This window comes from Ornithorhynchus anatinus, chromosome 13 (genome assembly GCF_004115215.2).
Source record: "Ornithorhynchus anatinus isolate Pmale09 chromosome 13, mOrnAna1.pri.v4, whole genome shotgun sequence".
NCBI lineage: Eukaryota > Metazoa > Chordata > Mammalia > Monotremata > Ornithorhynchidae > Ornithorhynchus > Ornithorhynchus anatinus.
Window position 1 is genome coordinate 15955899 of NC_041740.1, and position 15944 is coordinate 15971842.

Sequence of the window (15944 nt, forward strand, 5' to 3'; positions counted from 1 at the left end):
GACGGGCCCGGGGCTGCGGCTGCGTTGAGGGGCCGCACCCGACCGGGTCTGCCCCCTTCCCTCCCCCGCAGCCCCACGTGCGCCGCTCCGCCTCGGCCGCTCCCCAGGGCGGGCGGGAGCCCGGGCCGGTGCGGTCCGACCGGCCCGGGCCCGTGGGCTAATCCGGCCCCCCACCCCCTCTGCCCACCCCAGGGCCCGGCAGGGCGGCGGGAAGGTGCGGCACAAGCGGCAGGCGCTGCAGGACATGGCGCGGCCCCTCAAGCAGTGGCTGTACAAGCACCGGGACAACCCCTACCCCACCAAGACCGAGAAGATCCTCCTGGCCCTGGGCTCGCAGATGACGCTCGTGCAGGTAAGGCCCGCGCCGCCCGCCTGCCTGCCTGCCTGCCCTCCTCTCTCCGGCGAGGAGCGGCGCCAAGCGAGCCCGAGCCCCAGCCAGGGAGCAGTGCCAGGCCTCGTCGCCTTAGCCCCCGGCCAGCCACCATCGGAGTTACCGGGGACGGGACGGGACGGGACAGGACAGGCCATCCGGGAGGGAGAGACACGACGGTCGCCCAAAGACCTGTTTCCCCTCGCCCTCTGCCCCGTAGATCGGGGAGAGTCCACCGAAGGGAGAGGCGCCCGCAGGACAGAGCTTCTGTAGCTCGGTGATGTGATAGTAAATGGCATTAGGCGCTCATCGTCTGCGAAGCGCAAGGGCAGCTGCGAGGTGACTGCCTCGGACACAGCCCCGGTTCCACACGGGACTCAAGAGGGAGGGAGAACAGGTATGGGATCGACATTTCACGGAAGACGGAACTGAGGTTCGGAGAGTGGGTGACTTCCCCAGGGTCGCAGGCAGAACTGGAATTAGAACCCGGGTCTCCTGATTCCTGCGCTCATATTCTCTCCACTTGATCACCGAGCCACCCTGTCTCTCCTGCATCAAGGGGTGGGGGGGGGGGGGGCGGGAGCAGCTACTGCTCCTGAATTTCACTTTCACCCCACACCCTCACTCCTTGATGCGGGAGAGACAGGGTGGCTTGGTGCCCCTGCCCCAAAAAAGTGGAAGTGGCCCCCAAAGCTACCAGACCCATACTCAAATGCCTCCCCTGCCACACACAAACGCTCACACAGGAGAACAGGTCTGGGCCAGGTGCTTACCTTGAGCCTTGCATTTGATATGGTTATTTGTTAAACACTTACTATTTGCCCATCACTCTTCTAAACACTGGGGTAGATAGAAGATTTTCAGTTTGAAGACAGTCCCTGGCCCAAATGGGGCTCATAGACTAGGTTGGAGGGATTAGGATTTAATCCCCGTTTTGACAGATGAGGAAACTGAGGTACAGAAAAGTGATTTGCCCAAGGTATCACAGCAGACGAGTGGTGGTGCCAGGATTAGAACCCAGGCCCTCTAAGACTCACAGGCCTGTCCTCTTTCCACTAGGCCATGCTGTTGCTCTCACTTACATCTGTGAAAACCACACTGATGGAGGAAGAGCAGAGAGATTGAGGGGCCAAAATAGGATTTTTAATAGCATAGAAATGTCATCTATTTCACTCTGATAGCCTCTCCCTCTGATGAATTGCTGAATCCGGATGGGGGCTGTGTGTCGGCAGGGATGCCGTGCAGCACTGAGTGACAAATCTGGATGGATTAAGGACTAAATAGAAATTCAGGAGGGTTCAGATTGGGCTCAAATGACACCCATCACCCTGCTTCTCCCTCAGTATATCACGTAAGGTTAGAAGAGGTACAGGATAGCAGCTGAGAGACACTGCCATATGTACAGTGTAGGACACTGCCTTATACTCAGTGGAAAGAGCCCGGCCTTGGGGGTCAGAGGTCAGAGTCAAAGGTCATGAGTTTGAATCCCGGCTCTGCCACTTCTCAGCTGTGTGACTGTGGGCAAGTCACTTAACTTCTCTGTGCCTCATTTACCTCATTGGCAAAATGGGGATGAAGACTGGGAGCCTCACGTGGGACAACCTGATTACCCTGTATCTACCCCAGTGCCTAGAACAGTACTCTGCACATAGTAAGCGCTTAACAAATACCAACGTTATTATTATTATTATTATATTCCACCCCACAGCACTTATGTACATATCCACAATGTATTTATATTAATGCCTGCCTCCCCCTCTAGACTTTGAGCTCGTTGTGGATAGGGAATGTGTCTGTTGTTGTATTGTAGTCTCCCAAGTGCTTAGTACTCTGCACATAGTAAGCACTTAACAAATACCAACGTTGTTATCATTCAGGAACATAAAGTCCCTTAGACAATTGTATTCTTAACTTTGGTAGATCAAATATAATTAGATACGGAGGCAGAATAGAGGGAGGGGAATTCAGTCATAACGGAGAAATTTCACAGTAGTCAGGAACTACTCTCAAATTAACACATCCCTGTGAGGAAAAAGTACTTGAGATGTAAACACCATGTCTGTGTGCTGACTATCCAAGGCAGGAGTCGTTTATTAAAATAATTTTTCAGCAGAAAAATCCATTTTGGACCTGAAAGTGATCAAGACAAGCTTAATGTGCCATGCCAGCAAGATAAACCTTTTAGTCAGGCAGTGATATTTAATGAGCACTGACTGTGTGCATGAACACTGTTCTCATGCTTGAGAGAGTACGGTAAGGTAAGGACACATGAGTCTTGCCTTCAAGGAGTTTACAACCTAGTGGGAAAGACAGACCGTTAAAATAAATTGCAGGTAGTGGAAGCAACAGAATATAAAAATACACAAGACGCAGTGTGGGCTAGTGAGAAGCAGTGTGACCTGGTGGACAGGGCACATGCCTGGGAGTCAGAAGGACCTGGGTTCTAATTCTGGCTCCACCACTTGTCAGCTGTGTGACCTTGGGCAAGTCACTTCACTTCTCTGTGCCTCAGTTGCCTCATCTGTAAAATGGGGTTTCAGAGAGTGAGCCCCATGTGGGACATGGACGGTGTCCAACCTGATTAGTTTGTATCCACCGCAGCACTTAGTATAGTAAGCGCACATAGTAAGCGCTTAACGAGTTCCATAAAAAAGTAGACAAGTGTGGTTTTGATGGCGAATACCTAACTGCTTAGGATTTACTGACTCAAGTGCCTGTGCAATGCAGAGGATGGGAAAATAGGGTGGGAAGATGAGATGTTAGGGAAGGTTTCCTGGAGGAGATGTGATTTTTTTTTAAATAGGGCTTTGAAGATGGGGAGCTTAGTGATCTATCAAATATTAAAGGGGAGAGGGAAGCTTTTAAAGCCGAGAGGAGGCATGGCTTTAGTCCTAACTCTGACACTGGCCTGCTGAGCGAGTTTTGTCGGGTCATCTAACCTCTCTACGCCTCCGTCTTCTCTCTACGCCTCCGTCTTCTCATCCGTAAAATGGGGATACATGCTTTCTCTACCTCTTAAGAGCCAAGCTTATTATCTCGCATCTACCTCAGCATTCAGTAGTGCTTGGCACTTAAAAAACTAGCCAACTGTGAAGCAATGGTGCTGTCTCAGAGCCCTCCCTAGGAACACTGACGTCAGCACCGGGACACGTCATGGATAGTTGGCATTTTGGGTTCTCCCTGTTTCTCACTGCAATCCTGGCTTCCATCACCTTGCCACCTGGCGGCCTCCAAGCCTGGACCAGGAAGAAGTGGCGCCTGGGAGCAGAGGGGGACGCCGGTGACATGGTGCTCCTTGGCATCATCTATCACTGGGGTGCTCGGACACGTACCGGGGTAGGGGCGGGGGGCGGGGGGATTCACTTTTGTCCCAAGCCTGTGGACAGAACCCGACCCTGCCCCGACAAAAAAGACCAGATAACCAAGTCATAAACCAGAACCAGAGCTAATTGGGATTTAAATGATTTTCCATCATGTTTTAAAACCGAGGTGGAAAGATCATTTTGATTTGGACATGGCATGAATGTGACTTTTCAGGAGAACTCACTAGATTTGCTATTTCACAGTTTTTGCCCGAGCTGAATGAAAACCAGTATTTTCAGGGTATTCAGTAGCATTACAGGCATTTTCCCCTTTCGTCATTAAAGGGTGCTGGTATTCCGTTGAACTCCTAGTGGGCAATAAAATACAGTTATGCGCATGAAATATGTAAATACATTTATTTATTTTAAGAACCTACATAAACCTCATCACAATTGCAGCCTTTTGATGACTAATTCACTCCAGAAAATGATTCAGTTTATGAAAGCAAATAATCAAAACTGTATCTGGCAAGAGTAAATCCATTTTAAGAGTAGTTTTTAGAAATGTGCTGAACACTAGACAAAGATGTGAATGGTATATTGTGTTAATTTGGTCAAATATAAACATAGAAGGACTTTCTATCAAACTGTAGATCAGTATTTATTTTTTTCAAATTGAATTCAAAGAAAATCTACATGTTCATTGGCTTTTTTTCTTTATCGGTGATAAAACCTCAAATTTGTTCATATTAGTAGTTGTTATTAGGGGTACTTTAGATCCCTTGGCCCAGTAAAATATTTTCCTTTGAATGACAGGGTACTCAGATGGCAAAATATCTTTATTAGCAATTTAAAAGGTTGTTATAAACAGACAAATATGTGGGGGACTTGAAATCCAGATAACTAAGATTATATGAGAACAAATGACCTGATAATTAAGAATTTTTACTATTTTAGAGGAAGGGCATTTTAATTCAAGGTCTACGTTCTTTTTACTGTTAAATACAGCTCCTGTAAACAACCAGAAATGTAAAGTTCTTACAGCTCCTTTCACGTGGATAGGTAATGGTGATAGGATCTTTTTTCCCCCTCTTTAATAATCTGTGATACTTGTATTTTATGGAAAATTAATAATTTCAGGAACTTAAAGATGAAATCAAATGAAAAAAGAACAAATCAAAATTTTAATATCACTGAAAGGTCTTAAACGCACACCCCAAACCACACTTTTATTATTTGGGCATAGCTTTCATTTTTCTTATCTCGACCAACTTGAACAGCACAAAAAATTAAGGAAAGGCATACACTGGGCATAGACGCAAACCCTAAGCCTGGAAAGGGAAACCAATATAAATTCCCAAACAATTGTAAAGTGCACCAGGCCGTAATCTAGATCAACATAATTGGACCCTGAAAATTAGCTCAAACATGTTGAGGCTGAGTCCGCCCCCGTTCCTCCCGACCCCGTGTAAATTACTTCTTTGGAATAAAGCAGGAACCTTCGGAAGCTGCCGTAACTCTCTCAAACTGGCCACTAGAGCTTCGGTATCAAAAGAGCAGCCCAAGACCTGCAAGAGTTAAAGTTAATATAAACTTCCAAAAATGCTTTACAAACAGAAATACTTGTGTAATGGGAAGATACCGGCTCGTATTTCAGTTTTTAAAAGAACTCTGTACAAGGTACTGCACACTTGTCAAACCAAGTGCAGTATTTTTAAGGCCCTTAGCCGTGGGGCTTGGGCTGGGGCGGTTGGTAGGAGGGTAAGGGGTGAGAATGGGGCAGAGACGGTGAGGGTAGTGAGTTCACTAAGGTGGCAGAAGGCCAGGGTAGGAGCAGAATGAAACAGGAAAAGTGAGGATAGTGAATTCATTAAAGACAACCACAGACCAGGATAGGAGGAGCAGAAGGGTGATAACTGAGACCCAGCAGGGTCTGGAGGCAGTTAATTCATTGAGTGTCTATTATAAATAAAATTCGGAAAAAAGCTGTAGAAGTAAGAGAAGCAGTAACTCTAAGTACCCTTTTATCTTCCTTTTCCTCCTCCCTTCTTGTGATCATCCTTTTATTCTTCTCCTGCTCCCTTTCTTGCTAGACTTAATTCCCCATAGTAGCCCCTCCCCTGTTTTGGGACTGCAAAAGATTATGCAAAATAGTGGGGCAATTAACTAGAGTATGTACTAGCACACAAGTCTAGAGGGAGAGGTTGACCTTATATCCCTACTTTCAATATCACATTTCTCATTATGGCTTGTTTTAGGAATCTGTCAAACCAGTGGCTCAGTTCTTTACAGTCTTTCTCTCTTTTGTAATATGTATTTTAATCATTTCCTTCCCATTTACAATTTTCCTCTCGGACCTGGGTAAAAATAATTCAAATGGAAAAACTTTTAATATAAAGCAGTTTTTCCAAGGTTCCTCCATTTTAAAGTGGATTGGCTATCACTGCTTTAAAGTGAAATGCTAAACTAATGAAAGTTTTTTTTTTCCTTTAAATGAAGCATTATAAAACACAGCAATCAAAGGCCATATTCTGCCAACTTTGCAGAAACAGAAGGCCACAAAGCAACATATAAGCAACTCTACATTTAAACTCCCCAATTAGAATCAGCAATTTGCACTGCTAATTTGCCACAAATCTGCTATGCTTTCTTTATTTTCCCAGTGTCTTATTTATTTAAATTTGATGGAGACATTTTGTAAAGTTCAAATGAAAAATTATTTATTGGCCTTTCCAAAGAAAAGAATAGTTTCGTTTTAGAATAGAAATTAATAGCCCTTGAATGATTAGTATACCAGCAATGTGCTGCAGGGATTTCATAAGATTCAAGTTTACATGAGGATATCTCTGCTATAGTCTACTGAGAAATGGAAAATATTTGGCCCTCCTCTCTTCAAAATACTTTACCCTTCTCGACGAGTAATCCATAATAAATTACCCTTCAAGACATCTTTTAGGAGGACAGAGTAGGCTAGATTCAAGAGCTCGGTGCTTGTGTGAATGTACTTTGTTTTGGAGAACAATTGAGTAATTCTGAAGTGGGAAGTGAAATAAATGCATGTGGCATTTTCTTTTTATTTGCTTTTCAATCACAGAAAAGTGTCTAGAATGTTGAGTTCAAAATCGTATGACTGAATGCTACTGTTTTTTTTCCTTTTTCCAAACTGAAGGTTCGGTGTTGGAATTATTAATATGAATGCAGTTGGTATCATGGGAAGGATAGAGGCAAACTGATTGGTGCTGGATATCCAGTAAGCAAAGGGTAGCCACCGTCTGTACTTTTTATGCACCACACTGGATTATGTTATCTTGATTAAATGTCATGATGTTGATAGGTGTCACACTCACCACATCTACTGCATGTGTGTGTGCCTGTCACTACAGCGTGCTGTGCATCTGTTGAGATGCTTGCAAACCTGGCAGCCGTTTGGTTTCATTCTAACTGTTTAAATATTCAGCTGGAGCACAGATCAATCCCTCCACATTATTCCACATGTGAATTTAGAATTATACTAAATCACGTGGAAGTCAAACCATCAATATTTCAGTTGAGTGGAGTGAGTTTGTTGACTTAGTGCATTATAAGGTGGACAGATTCCAAAGAATCCCTTTTGGTTTACTTATAATGGATGTTGTGTCAATATGATGAATATAAACAAGCAGCATTAGTGTAGGATGAAAATTATTTAGACTTCTCTGCCAGTTTCAGCTTTAGTCTACTAAGCTGTCACTATAAAATACAGGGTTTCCAAAGCAGTACTTTTGACATTAAATGCTGATCTTGAGCCGGCTGTATTCCCTGTGGAGTTCTGTTTAATGTAAAGTAGGATTTAAGTGAAATCAGAATGACAAGCTTAAGAAGTCTATGGTAGGTCGTAGAGTGGAGATTTGAACCAGTGTTTTTACCGGTGTTAGGCAGGTGGAAGGTTTTTTGTTCTTTTTCTTTAGTAAAAAGCTATTAGTTTCATCTCTCCAAAATATTTACAGATTGGTGTACTGGTAGCTGAAACCCACAAAGACTTTGTATGGAATTAGGATCACAGGTTTTTGCTTCCTCTATCCTCCTGTTTACACCGCTGTCTGTTTTAGAGCTGATTGAAATTTTACTGCTAGGCTCTTGGCTTTCTCACCTCTAGAAGCATCTTTTTCTTCTCTTCCTCCTTCTCCTTGCTCGCTCCCCTTCTCCCCCCACCCTCCCCACCCCCAAACCAGCACCACTGCTTGGTTTTCGTAATCTCCCCTTCTTAAGTTCCCCAGCACTTCTCTTCTTGGCCTCTCTAGATCCCTGGATCCATCCTTCTCCATCTTCCCAGGCCCCCAATGTCTTCCTGGGTCCCAAAGACCTCCTTATCTGACCTTTTGGATCCTGAGATCCCCTCCCCTCCTTCTCTCTACTCTTCTTCTTTTGCCCTGAGCGCTCTCTTGTCTCCAGGCCCGACTTGCTGCTCACTTAATGTCGCTTGCCTTCCCTGCCATCTGCTGCTGATACACTTTCAGTACCTGCTGGAAGCTTATCTTTTAGAGGTTGAGATTTGCATGACTTGGTGCAGGGTAATAGGTAGGGATAAATCCAAACATGAGGCCCCCAATCTGATTTTCTGAAATTGTGATAAGATAGTTAACTCTAATTTTCCCAAGGCAAACAAAAGGAAACGCTTTTGAATACAGCTGGGTCGGAAGCATATGGAATTCATTATTCTAGGAGGCTTACAGAAACTATTAAGAAGATCAAGAAGATAAAGTTCTTAGTACAGTGCTGTGTGTACAGTAGGTGCTTAATAAATGCCATTGATTGGATAAATTCCGGGCGAGAGGTCCATGATGGATTATTTGAGGGGGAAAGTAAGACTTGATAGAGAAAACTGCATGCTCAGGAAAGCTGCAGATAAGAGTCACGGGCAATAAATCTTTGGCAGATTACCAGAGGGAAAAGTTATGTAAGCTAGTGGCGGGTCACTAGAGGGTAAAGCTATGGATGGTAGAGCATCCTAACCATGCAGATGGACCCAAGGCAGTCATCAACCTGTTCCTCCAATGTCCTTTGATTCCACAAAACTGAATACATTTTTTAACCTCTCCCATTGTGGTATTGGTTAAATTCTTATGTTGTTCTTCAGGTTAGGATTAGGATTGTTATGATGATGATGATGATGATGATGATTGCATCTGTTAAGCGCAAGCACTGTTCTAAGTGCTGGGGGAGGTACAAATTCATCAGGTTGGGCACAGTCTGTGTCCCCCATGGGGCTCACAGTTTAAATTGGAGGGAGAACAGGCATTTAATCACCGTTTTACAGTTGAGGAAGCTGCAGCAGAGAGAAGTGAAGTGACTTACCCAAGGTCACACAGCAAAGCACTTGGCAGAGTTTGGATTAGAGCCCAAGTCCTCTGACTCCCAGGCCCGGGCTCTTTCCTATAGGCCATGCTGATTCTCAATGATTGTGGTCAAGGAACATGTCTGCCAACTCTGTATTCTCCCATGCACTTTAGTACAGTGACCAGCACATAGGAAATGCGCAGTAAATACCATTGATTAATGGATTGATTATGAGCAGGTATGAGTATTGGCCTAGTGGATAGAGCACGGGCCTGGGAGTCAGAAGGTCATGAGTTCTAATCCCAGCTCCGCCACTTTTCTGTTCTGTGAGCTTGGGCAAGTATCTTAGCCCTTCTGTGCCTCAGTTACCTTCTCTGTAAAATGGAGATTGAGACCGTGAGCCCCATGTGGAACAGGGACTGCGTCTGACTTGATTTTCTTGTATCCACCCCAGCGCTTTGTACAGTGCCTGGCACATAGTAAGCACTTAACAAATACCATCCTTATCATGAATAGAATGAGCCTGCATGGAAATCGGTTTGGCAGTCCTTCTGCATTGACATTTATTGATCACCCAGTGGGTACAAGGCTGGTGGACCCTTTTGTAGGGCCCTGTTTTATTGGCTCCTGCTGCTTGTTTTCTCACTCTGGCCAAATCACAAACAAGGAAGAATAATGCTGTCTTATTTTTAGGTTTCGAATTGGTTTGCCAATGCAAGACGTCGCCTAAAGAACACTGTCCGGCAGCCAGACCTAAGCTGGGCGTTACGAATAAAACTGTACAACAAATACGTTCAAGGAAATGCTGAAAGGCTTAGTGTAAGCAGTGATGATTCATGTTCTGAAGGTTTGTTGATTTTTTTTTTGTAGTTGACATTTTTCCCCCTTAATTTGCCCCCTTCTTAGAGTGTCAACTTTGACCCCTAACTTTTAAGGAATGGTGATCTCCCAAAACCTGTTGGTGCCCATTTCCTGAAGTCGCTTAGTATTTATAAGACAGTACTTTGAAGGACCAAGAGGAATGTGGCATTCTTCTTTTGTGTAGAGCCTTATCAATGATTCCTGGAACAATTCAATAGAAGTAAGTCACCCTGGGGAGAAGTCTGCAAACAGTGCTGACTTAGTTTTCTTATTTTCCATATTTCAGGTGAATAACAGTGATTTGCTCATAGGTTTAACCTTGGGTTGGCTGCGTAAGAGTAGTCCAGAAGCTCGTTGTGGGCAGGGAATGTGTCTGTTTGTTGTTGTATTGTACACTCCCAAGCGCTGAGTACAGTGCTTTCCACACAGTAAGCGCTCAATAAATACGACTGAATAAATGAATGCATGAAGTATTACTTAGTAAATTGTTCTGCTTTTTTTTTTCTGTCTCTCAGATGGAGAAAATCCTCCAAGAAACCACATGAATGAAGGGGGATATAACAAACCAGTTCACCACACTGTGATTAAAACTGAAAGCTCAGTAATAAAAACTGGAGTGCGACCGGAGGCGAATGCAAATGAGGATTATGTGTCTCCCCCCAAATACAAGAGCAGCTTGTTGAACCGTTACCTTAATGACTCTTTGAGACACGTCATGGCCACGAATGCCGCTATGATGGAAAAAACGAGACAAAGAAACCATTCCGGTTCGTTTAGTTCCAATGAATTCGAGGAGGAGTTGGTATCCCCGTCGTCATCAGAAACCGAAGGCAACTTTGTCTATCGCACAGGTAAGCGATTCACGCGGAGTTTCAAAATCACCTGTACTTCACCGATTTTTTTGAACATAATTAAATTTGGATGGGGGAGAGAATTCATCTTGATATTCAAGTATAATTCCTACTGTTACTATTTTGTGCTGAGCAGACATCAAGGGGAGTGTTTCCTTAGACGTAATGAACACTTCATTTTGATTTTAATATTTTGATGGCTTTGGTAAAGCAGAAGGTCCCAAGTGCAAATAACGTTTTTTTAAAAAACCTGTTTTGAACAGTCATGGCAAGAAAGCATGTTAGCCCAAGAGGATTAGCTTTAGAAAATCGGGATTGATCAGCTCTGCTAACTAGTCAGCCAGGTAATCCTCTGCTCTCAGAGAGATGTGGTTTACATGATGGGAGGCCTGAAGAGGTCAGCGATGCATCCACAGATGCAGATTGTTGCATGAGAAGAGTCTAAGTAAGAGGAACCTTGGGAGACCTCTGCTAATCGGAATAAATGGCGCATAGTAACAGTCGTTTTGAAGCAGGTAACAGGGCTTTCTCTTAAGGAAGATGCGGGTAAGAGCAGTTCTAGGAGAATGTAGAATCTGGCCTGTGTGTGGCCCCTTGCAGGAATATGAATCAGGCATTTGATTGACTTCCTTTAATATTTTTCATTAATTTAATGATCCTTGAAAACAAGGTTACCAAATGTATGTGCTGTCCTGAGAATGCCCGCTCTCCTCAGAGGAAGATATGTTGTAAAACCTTATGAGCAGTAGATACTGTGCATGCAGGGAGATTGCCTTTCAAAGTTAAGTAACTTGGTTATTTAACATTTTTTGGACATTCCAAATGCATTTGGTCCATATTATGGGTTAATCATTTGCCAAGTTTTATTTTTAAATCAAAGCATTTTTTAGAGTTATACAAGCGGAGAAAAAGCAACTTAGACATGTAAACTTCTGGTTTTCATGCATGTGCATTACTTTAGAGTGAATAAACTGATCTTTTGTTGCTGTTGAAAGTGCTGGGGGACTGTTTCAGCCTGCACAGTTTTAGCCCAGAGTGGAAACAGGGTCTGGTATGGAAGTGGTGAGATAATCGTGCCGGAGCTCCAACCTTGATACACGTCTGTATTAACGTGATACCTAGAATGATGGACCACCTGACTCTAGTTTTTCTTTTTTCCCCTAACATATATATATATAATATATAGACTATATATACATATAATACATACACTATATATGTATATACATAAAATATATAAACTACATGTGTATATATACACATATAATATATAGACTATAATATATATATATTATATGTGTGTGTGTGTGTGTGTATGATATGTAGACTATATATATGTATAAAGAGAGAGAGAGAGAGAGAGAGAAAGAAAGAAAGAGAACACTTTCTGGTTATAGCTTTCTCGGCTATGTAAGGAAATTCCTCTGTCAGCAGTTTGTGGAAGAATTGCTGAAGCCAATATTCTGTTTTCCACAAATGGCCCTTACAAATGGCAGAATCTATGGGAGCAGTGTGCCGTAGGGTGTCTGTCCACTTCACATCTCGTTCTTTGCCATCTGTCTAAGGGATGCTTATTTATTTTCGGAAGCAGAGCACAAACATATCCACAAACAGGAGTAGCTAGAAACCACTAGTTCTTTTTTGATTGGAGTACTGTATGAAGAGCTGAAACTGTATTTATGAAAGCAACAACTACAATGGGAAGTGGTTGAAATTAGCTCTAATAATTGCTCAATAGTAATTCTAAAAATAAAGGGAATTAGTCACTCTGCATTTTGCCATAGATGAGGTCATTCAGATTCAAGTTCACAGAATGCTTGTGTAGCCGGCAACCTCTGGCTGGTCTCCAGAAATGTCGCAATCCACTCCTGTGATGTCAGATTAGCGGACTAAAATTTTCAGATGTCAGAGGAAGTGGTCAGCCCTTAAACGTGAGTCGCCTAACTGTGGAATTGGAGACCCCATGTCCGTGCATTCTCCACTGCGGATCCGTGAGGCCTACCAAGCCACTTGGAGGTAGCTCCATAAAGGACTCCTTGGTTTTTTTGCCAAAACGAGGCTCACTTCTACCACGCACCAGAGTTTCTGTCTTCTACACAACCCCCAACCCACACCCTCAAATAGGGCAGATAGACCTAGGGGCCTTGCCAATGTATGCTCCCTTCTGGCAAGGCTCTTCTTCATCCATTGGGGAGACCTCTAGGAAAGCAGTGCTGCTGTCTGGTCTGACGTGATCATGGGCCAATATTTTTTATTTTGTTGGGTTAGATCAGAATATGGGGCTTTTGCGAGTGTACCTGCACCGTCTGAGAGTCAGTGCTACAATTCTGGATCACTTCTCTCTTCCTTCTCGAGCACCCAGTGAGATGAGAATGCCACTCAGGAGTATTCTTTGGGGACAGCTTAGACAAAGTGTTATCACCCATCTGGGATTTCTGACTTCAGAGAGAACAGTTCCTCTAAAATTGCCACTGTTATCTATAATTTTAAGGCATTAATCTCAAAATCCATGGCAGGGTCTCCTGATTTTCTCCAGTTAATCCCTATTATTCACTTTGTTTAAATGCACGAAATGATTAATTGGGAAACCGCAGTGAAGCGGTAGCTCTAGTTTTCATCCCTGTCTATAGCTCTGGTTGGGCTCTGGCCTTGAGTGCAGTGTGAAACTGAAAGCTGATTCTAAGTAGGGCCTCCCCAAAGCGTCACACTCATGAGGCGAGAGGTTCGGAACAAATGGATCTCAGCTACACTCTCTGAGCAACTGGGGAATAGGGAAAGGAGGGGCATCTCCACATGAATCGAGAAATGAGGAATTTAGAGGAAACAGGCTATGGAAAGGAGGGCCGTGCAATAAGCAACCAATCAATCGCATTTGTTGAGCACTTACCATGTGCAGAGCACTGTAGGAAGCATTTGGGAGAGTACAATACAACAGAGGTTTGTTTTTGGTTTTTGTTTTGTTTTTGTGGCATTAAGCGCTCAGTATGTGCCAGACACTGTACTAAGTGCTGGGGTGGATACAAGATAATCAGGTTGGACACAGTCCATATCCCGCAGGGGACTCTTAACCCCCATTTTACAGATGAGGTAACTGAGGCCCAGAGAAGTGAAATGAGTTGCCCAAGGTCACACAGCAGGCAAGTGGCAGAGTCGGGATTAGAACCAATTTCTTCTGACTCCCAGGCCCATGCTCTATCCACCAGAAGACACTGCTTCTCTGAGTGGGCTTCTTGCCCACAGCAAGCTTACAGTCTAGAGGGGGAGACAGACAGACATTAATACTTGTATATAAGCGCTGTAGCACTGAGGGAGGGGTGAGTAAAGGGTGCACTTCCAAGTGCAAGGATGTAATGTTTTACCTTCATTTCCCGTGGTCTGTTTGTTAACCCAGTTGCCTCTGATCAGCAGAACAGAAAGTCAGTAATGGCATTCTGGGGACTGATGGTTCTTGGCAGTGTCATTGCTTCTGAAAAAATTTTGTTTTTTTTTTAAAACCTCTGAAGATTGAGGCCCATTATTCATGGAGCCAGAAAAAGGAAATAAATCATTTGAAAGAGATGGAATGATTATTTTTAAAATTGAGGGTACGGCCAGTAATTGTGATGTTCGTCAGCTGTGAGTAAAAATTGCAATTTCCACTTTTTGTGATGGACTTTAATTGTAGACTGTCTTTGGAGAGTTTTTTCAGTGATTTTAAAAAGTTAAGTAAAAATTTTGCATTTTTCTTGAAAAGATCTTTTGTGCTTCTGGGACTAGTTGATTTTACAGTAGAATAGCTGCTGCCGTGTGTTTAAATATTATGGTAATTTAGAGGAGATTCAGGAATGCCATAACATTTAGCAATAATGGAAAACAGTCCAAGAAAAAATTCCAGCCCTTTTCCATTCTCATCCCAGCCAGTGATGTGTCTTGCACCTGTGCTTTGATATGGGGAACCAAAATGCAAACCTTTTAACTAAAAATATTGTCAAAAGAATGAACAGGGAGCATGGCACAGACTGTATTCATCTGTACCTTTAAATTGCTGGATCAATAGTTCTTTGATGTAAACTTGAGGGTATTTGATGTAATTTTGCCAGGAAGTACATTGAGATGTTACATTGATTTCTTTGATTCCTCATGTTGGAAAATTTCAAGTCCTAGAATTCAGTGTTCAGTTTGTTTTAAAAAATCCAATGGATTTTACTTTCAATCAATTGTATTTATCGAGCACTTACTGTGTGCAGAGCACTGTACTAAGCGTTTGGGAGAGTAAAGTATAACAGAGTTGATAGACGTGTTCCCTACCTGCAACAAGCCTACAGTCTAGAGGGGGCAACTGACGTGAATATAATTAAATAGATTCCGGATTTGTACGTAAGTGCTGTGGGACTGAGGGAGGAGTGAGTAAAGGGAGCTAATCAGGGTGATGGCGAAGGGAACTGGAGAAAAGGAAAAGAGGGCTCAGTCAGGGAAGGCCTCTTGGAGGAGATGTGCCTTCAATAAGGCTTTGAAGGTGGGAGAGAAATTGTCAGAAAGGAAGAGGTAGGGCATGCCAGGCCAGAGGCAGGACGTGGGCGAGCGGTCAGCGACAAGATAGACGAGATCAAGCTACAGTGAGATCTAGGTAGAGTGAGTAGGCTGGTAGAGAAGCAGCCTGGCGGAGTGCGTAGAGCACAGGACTGGGAGTCAGAAGGTCATGGGTTCGAATCCCAGCTTTGCCACTTGGCTCTGTGACCTTGGGTGAGTCACTTCATTTCTCTGCCTCAGTTTCCTCATCCGTAAAATGGGGATAAAGACTGTGAGCCCCATGTGGGACATGGACAGTGCGCAACCTGATTATCTCGTATCTCCCCCCGTGCTTAGCTCAGTCCCTGGCACAGAGTAAGCACTTAACAGATACCACTGGAAACGGAAAAAGAATCGAACATTCCAGATTTTGACGGATTGTTCCGTGCACTTCTGCTCTCCCTGTTCTTCAGGAGATCAGACTAAAAAGAATATTTGGGAAGCCATCAAAGTTCCAAATGCTTTTTATTCATAACTGAAATATGAAAAATTCAGGTCCACATAGTAAACGTGAAACATTGATAATGGGCACCCAGTAGCCATTAGTTAAGGATGAATAAGACAGATATTTGCAGATAAATTTGTGACTAGTTTTTAACAAAGTGTGTATTTTTAAAGACAATTGAATGCCGATAATCAAATTTTCTTTATTGTTGCAGCTCAGATAAATTAAGTAAATTTTATCCAACCTCTGTA

At 43.5% G+C, this 15944-nt stretch overlaps 1 protein-coding gene across 2 annotated transcripts in view; it reads left to right on the forward strand.

Moving 5' to 3' along the window:
* MKX (mohawk homeobox) overlaps positions 1-15944 on the forward strand; it is a 62866-nt gene that overhangs the window by 13409 nt on the left and 33513 nt on the right. For both annotated transcript variants that reach the window (XM_039913872.1, XM_029078134.2), the window contains exons 3-5: positions 193-352; positions 9682-9835; positions 10365-10700. In XM_039913872.1, coding sequence (XP_039769806.1) covers positions 193-352; positions 9682-9835; positions 10365-10700 — 650 coding nt within the window. The remainder of the gene's footprint in view (positions 1-192; positions 353-9681; positions 9836-10364; positions 10701-15944) is intronic.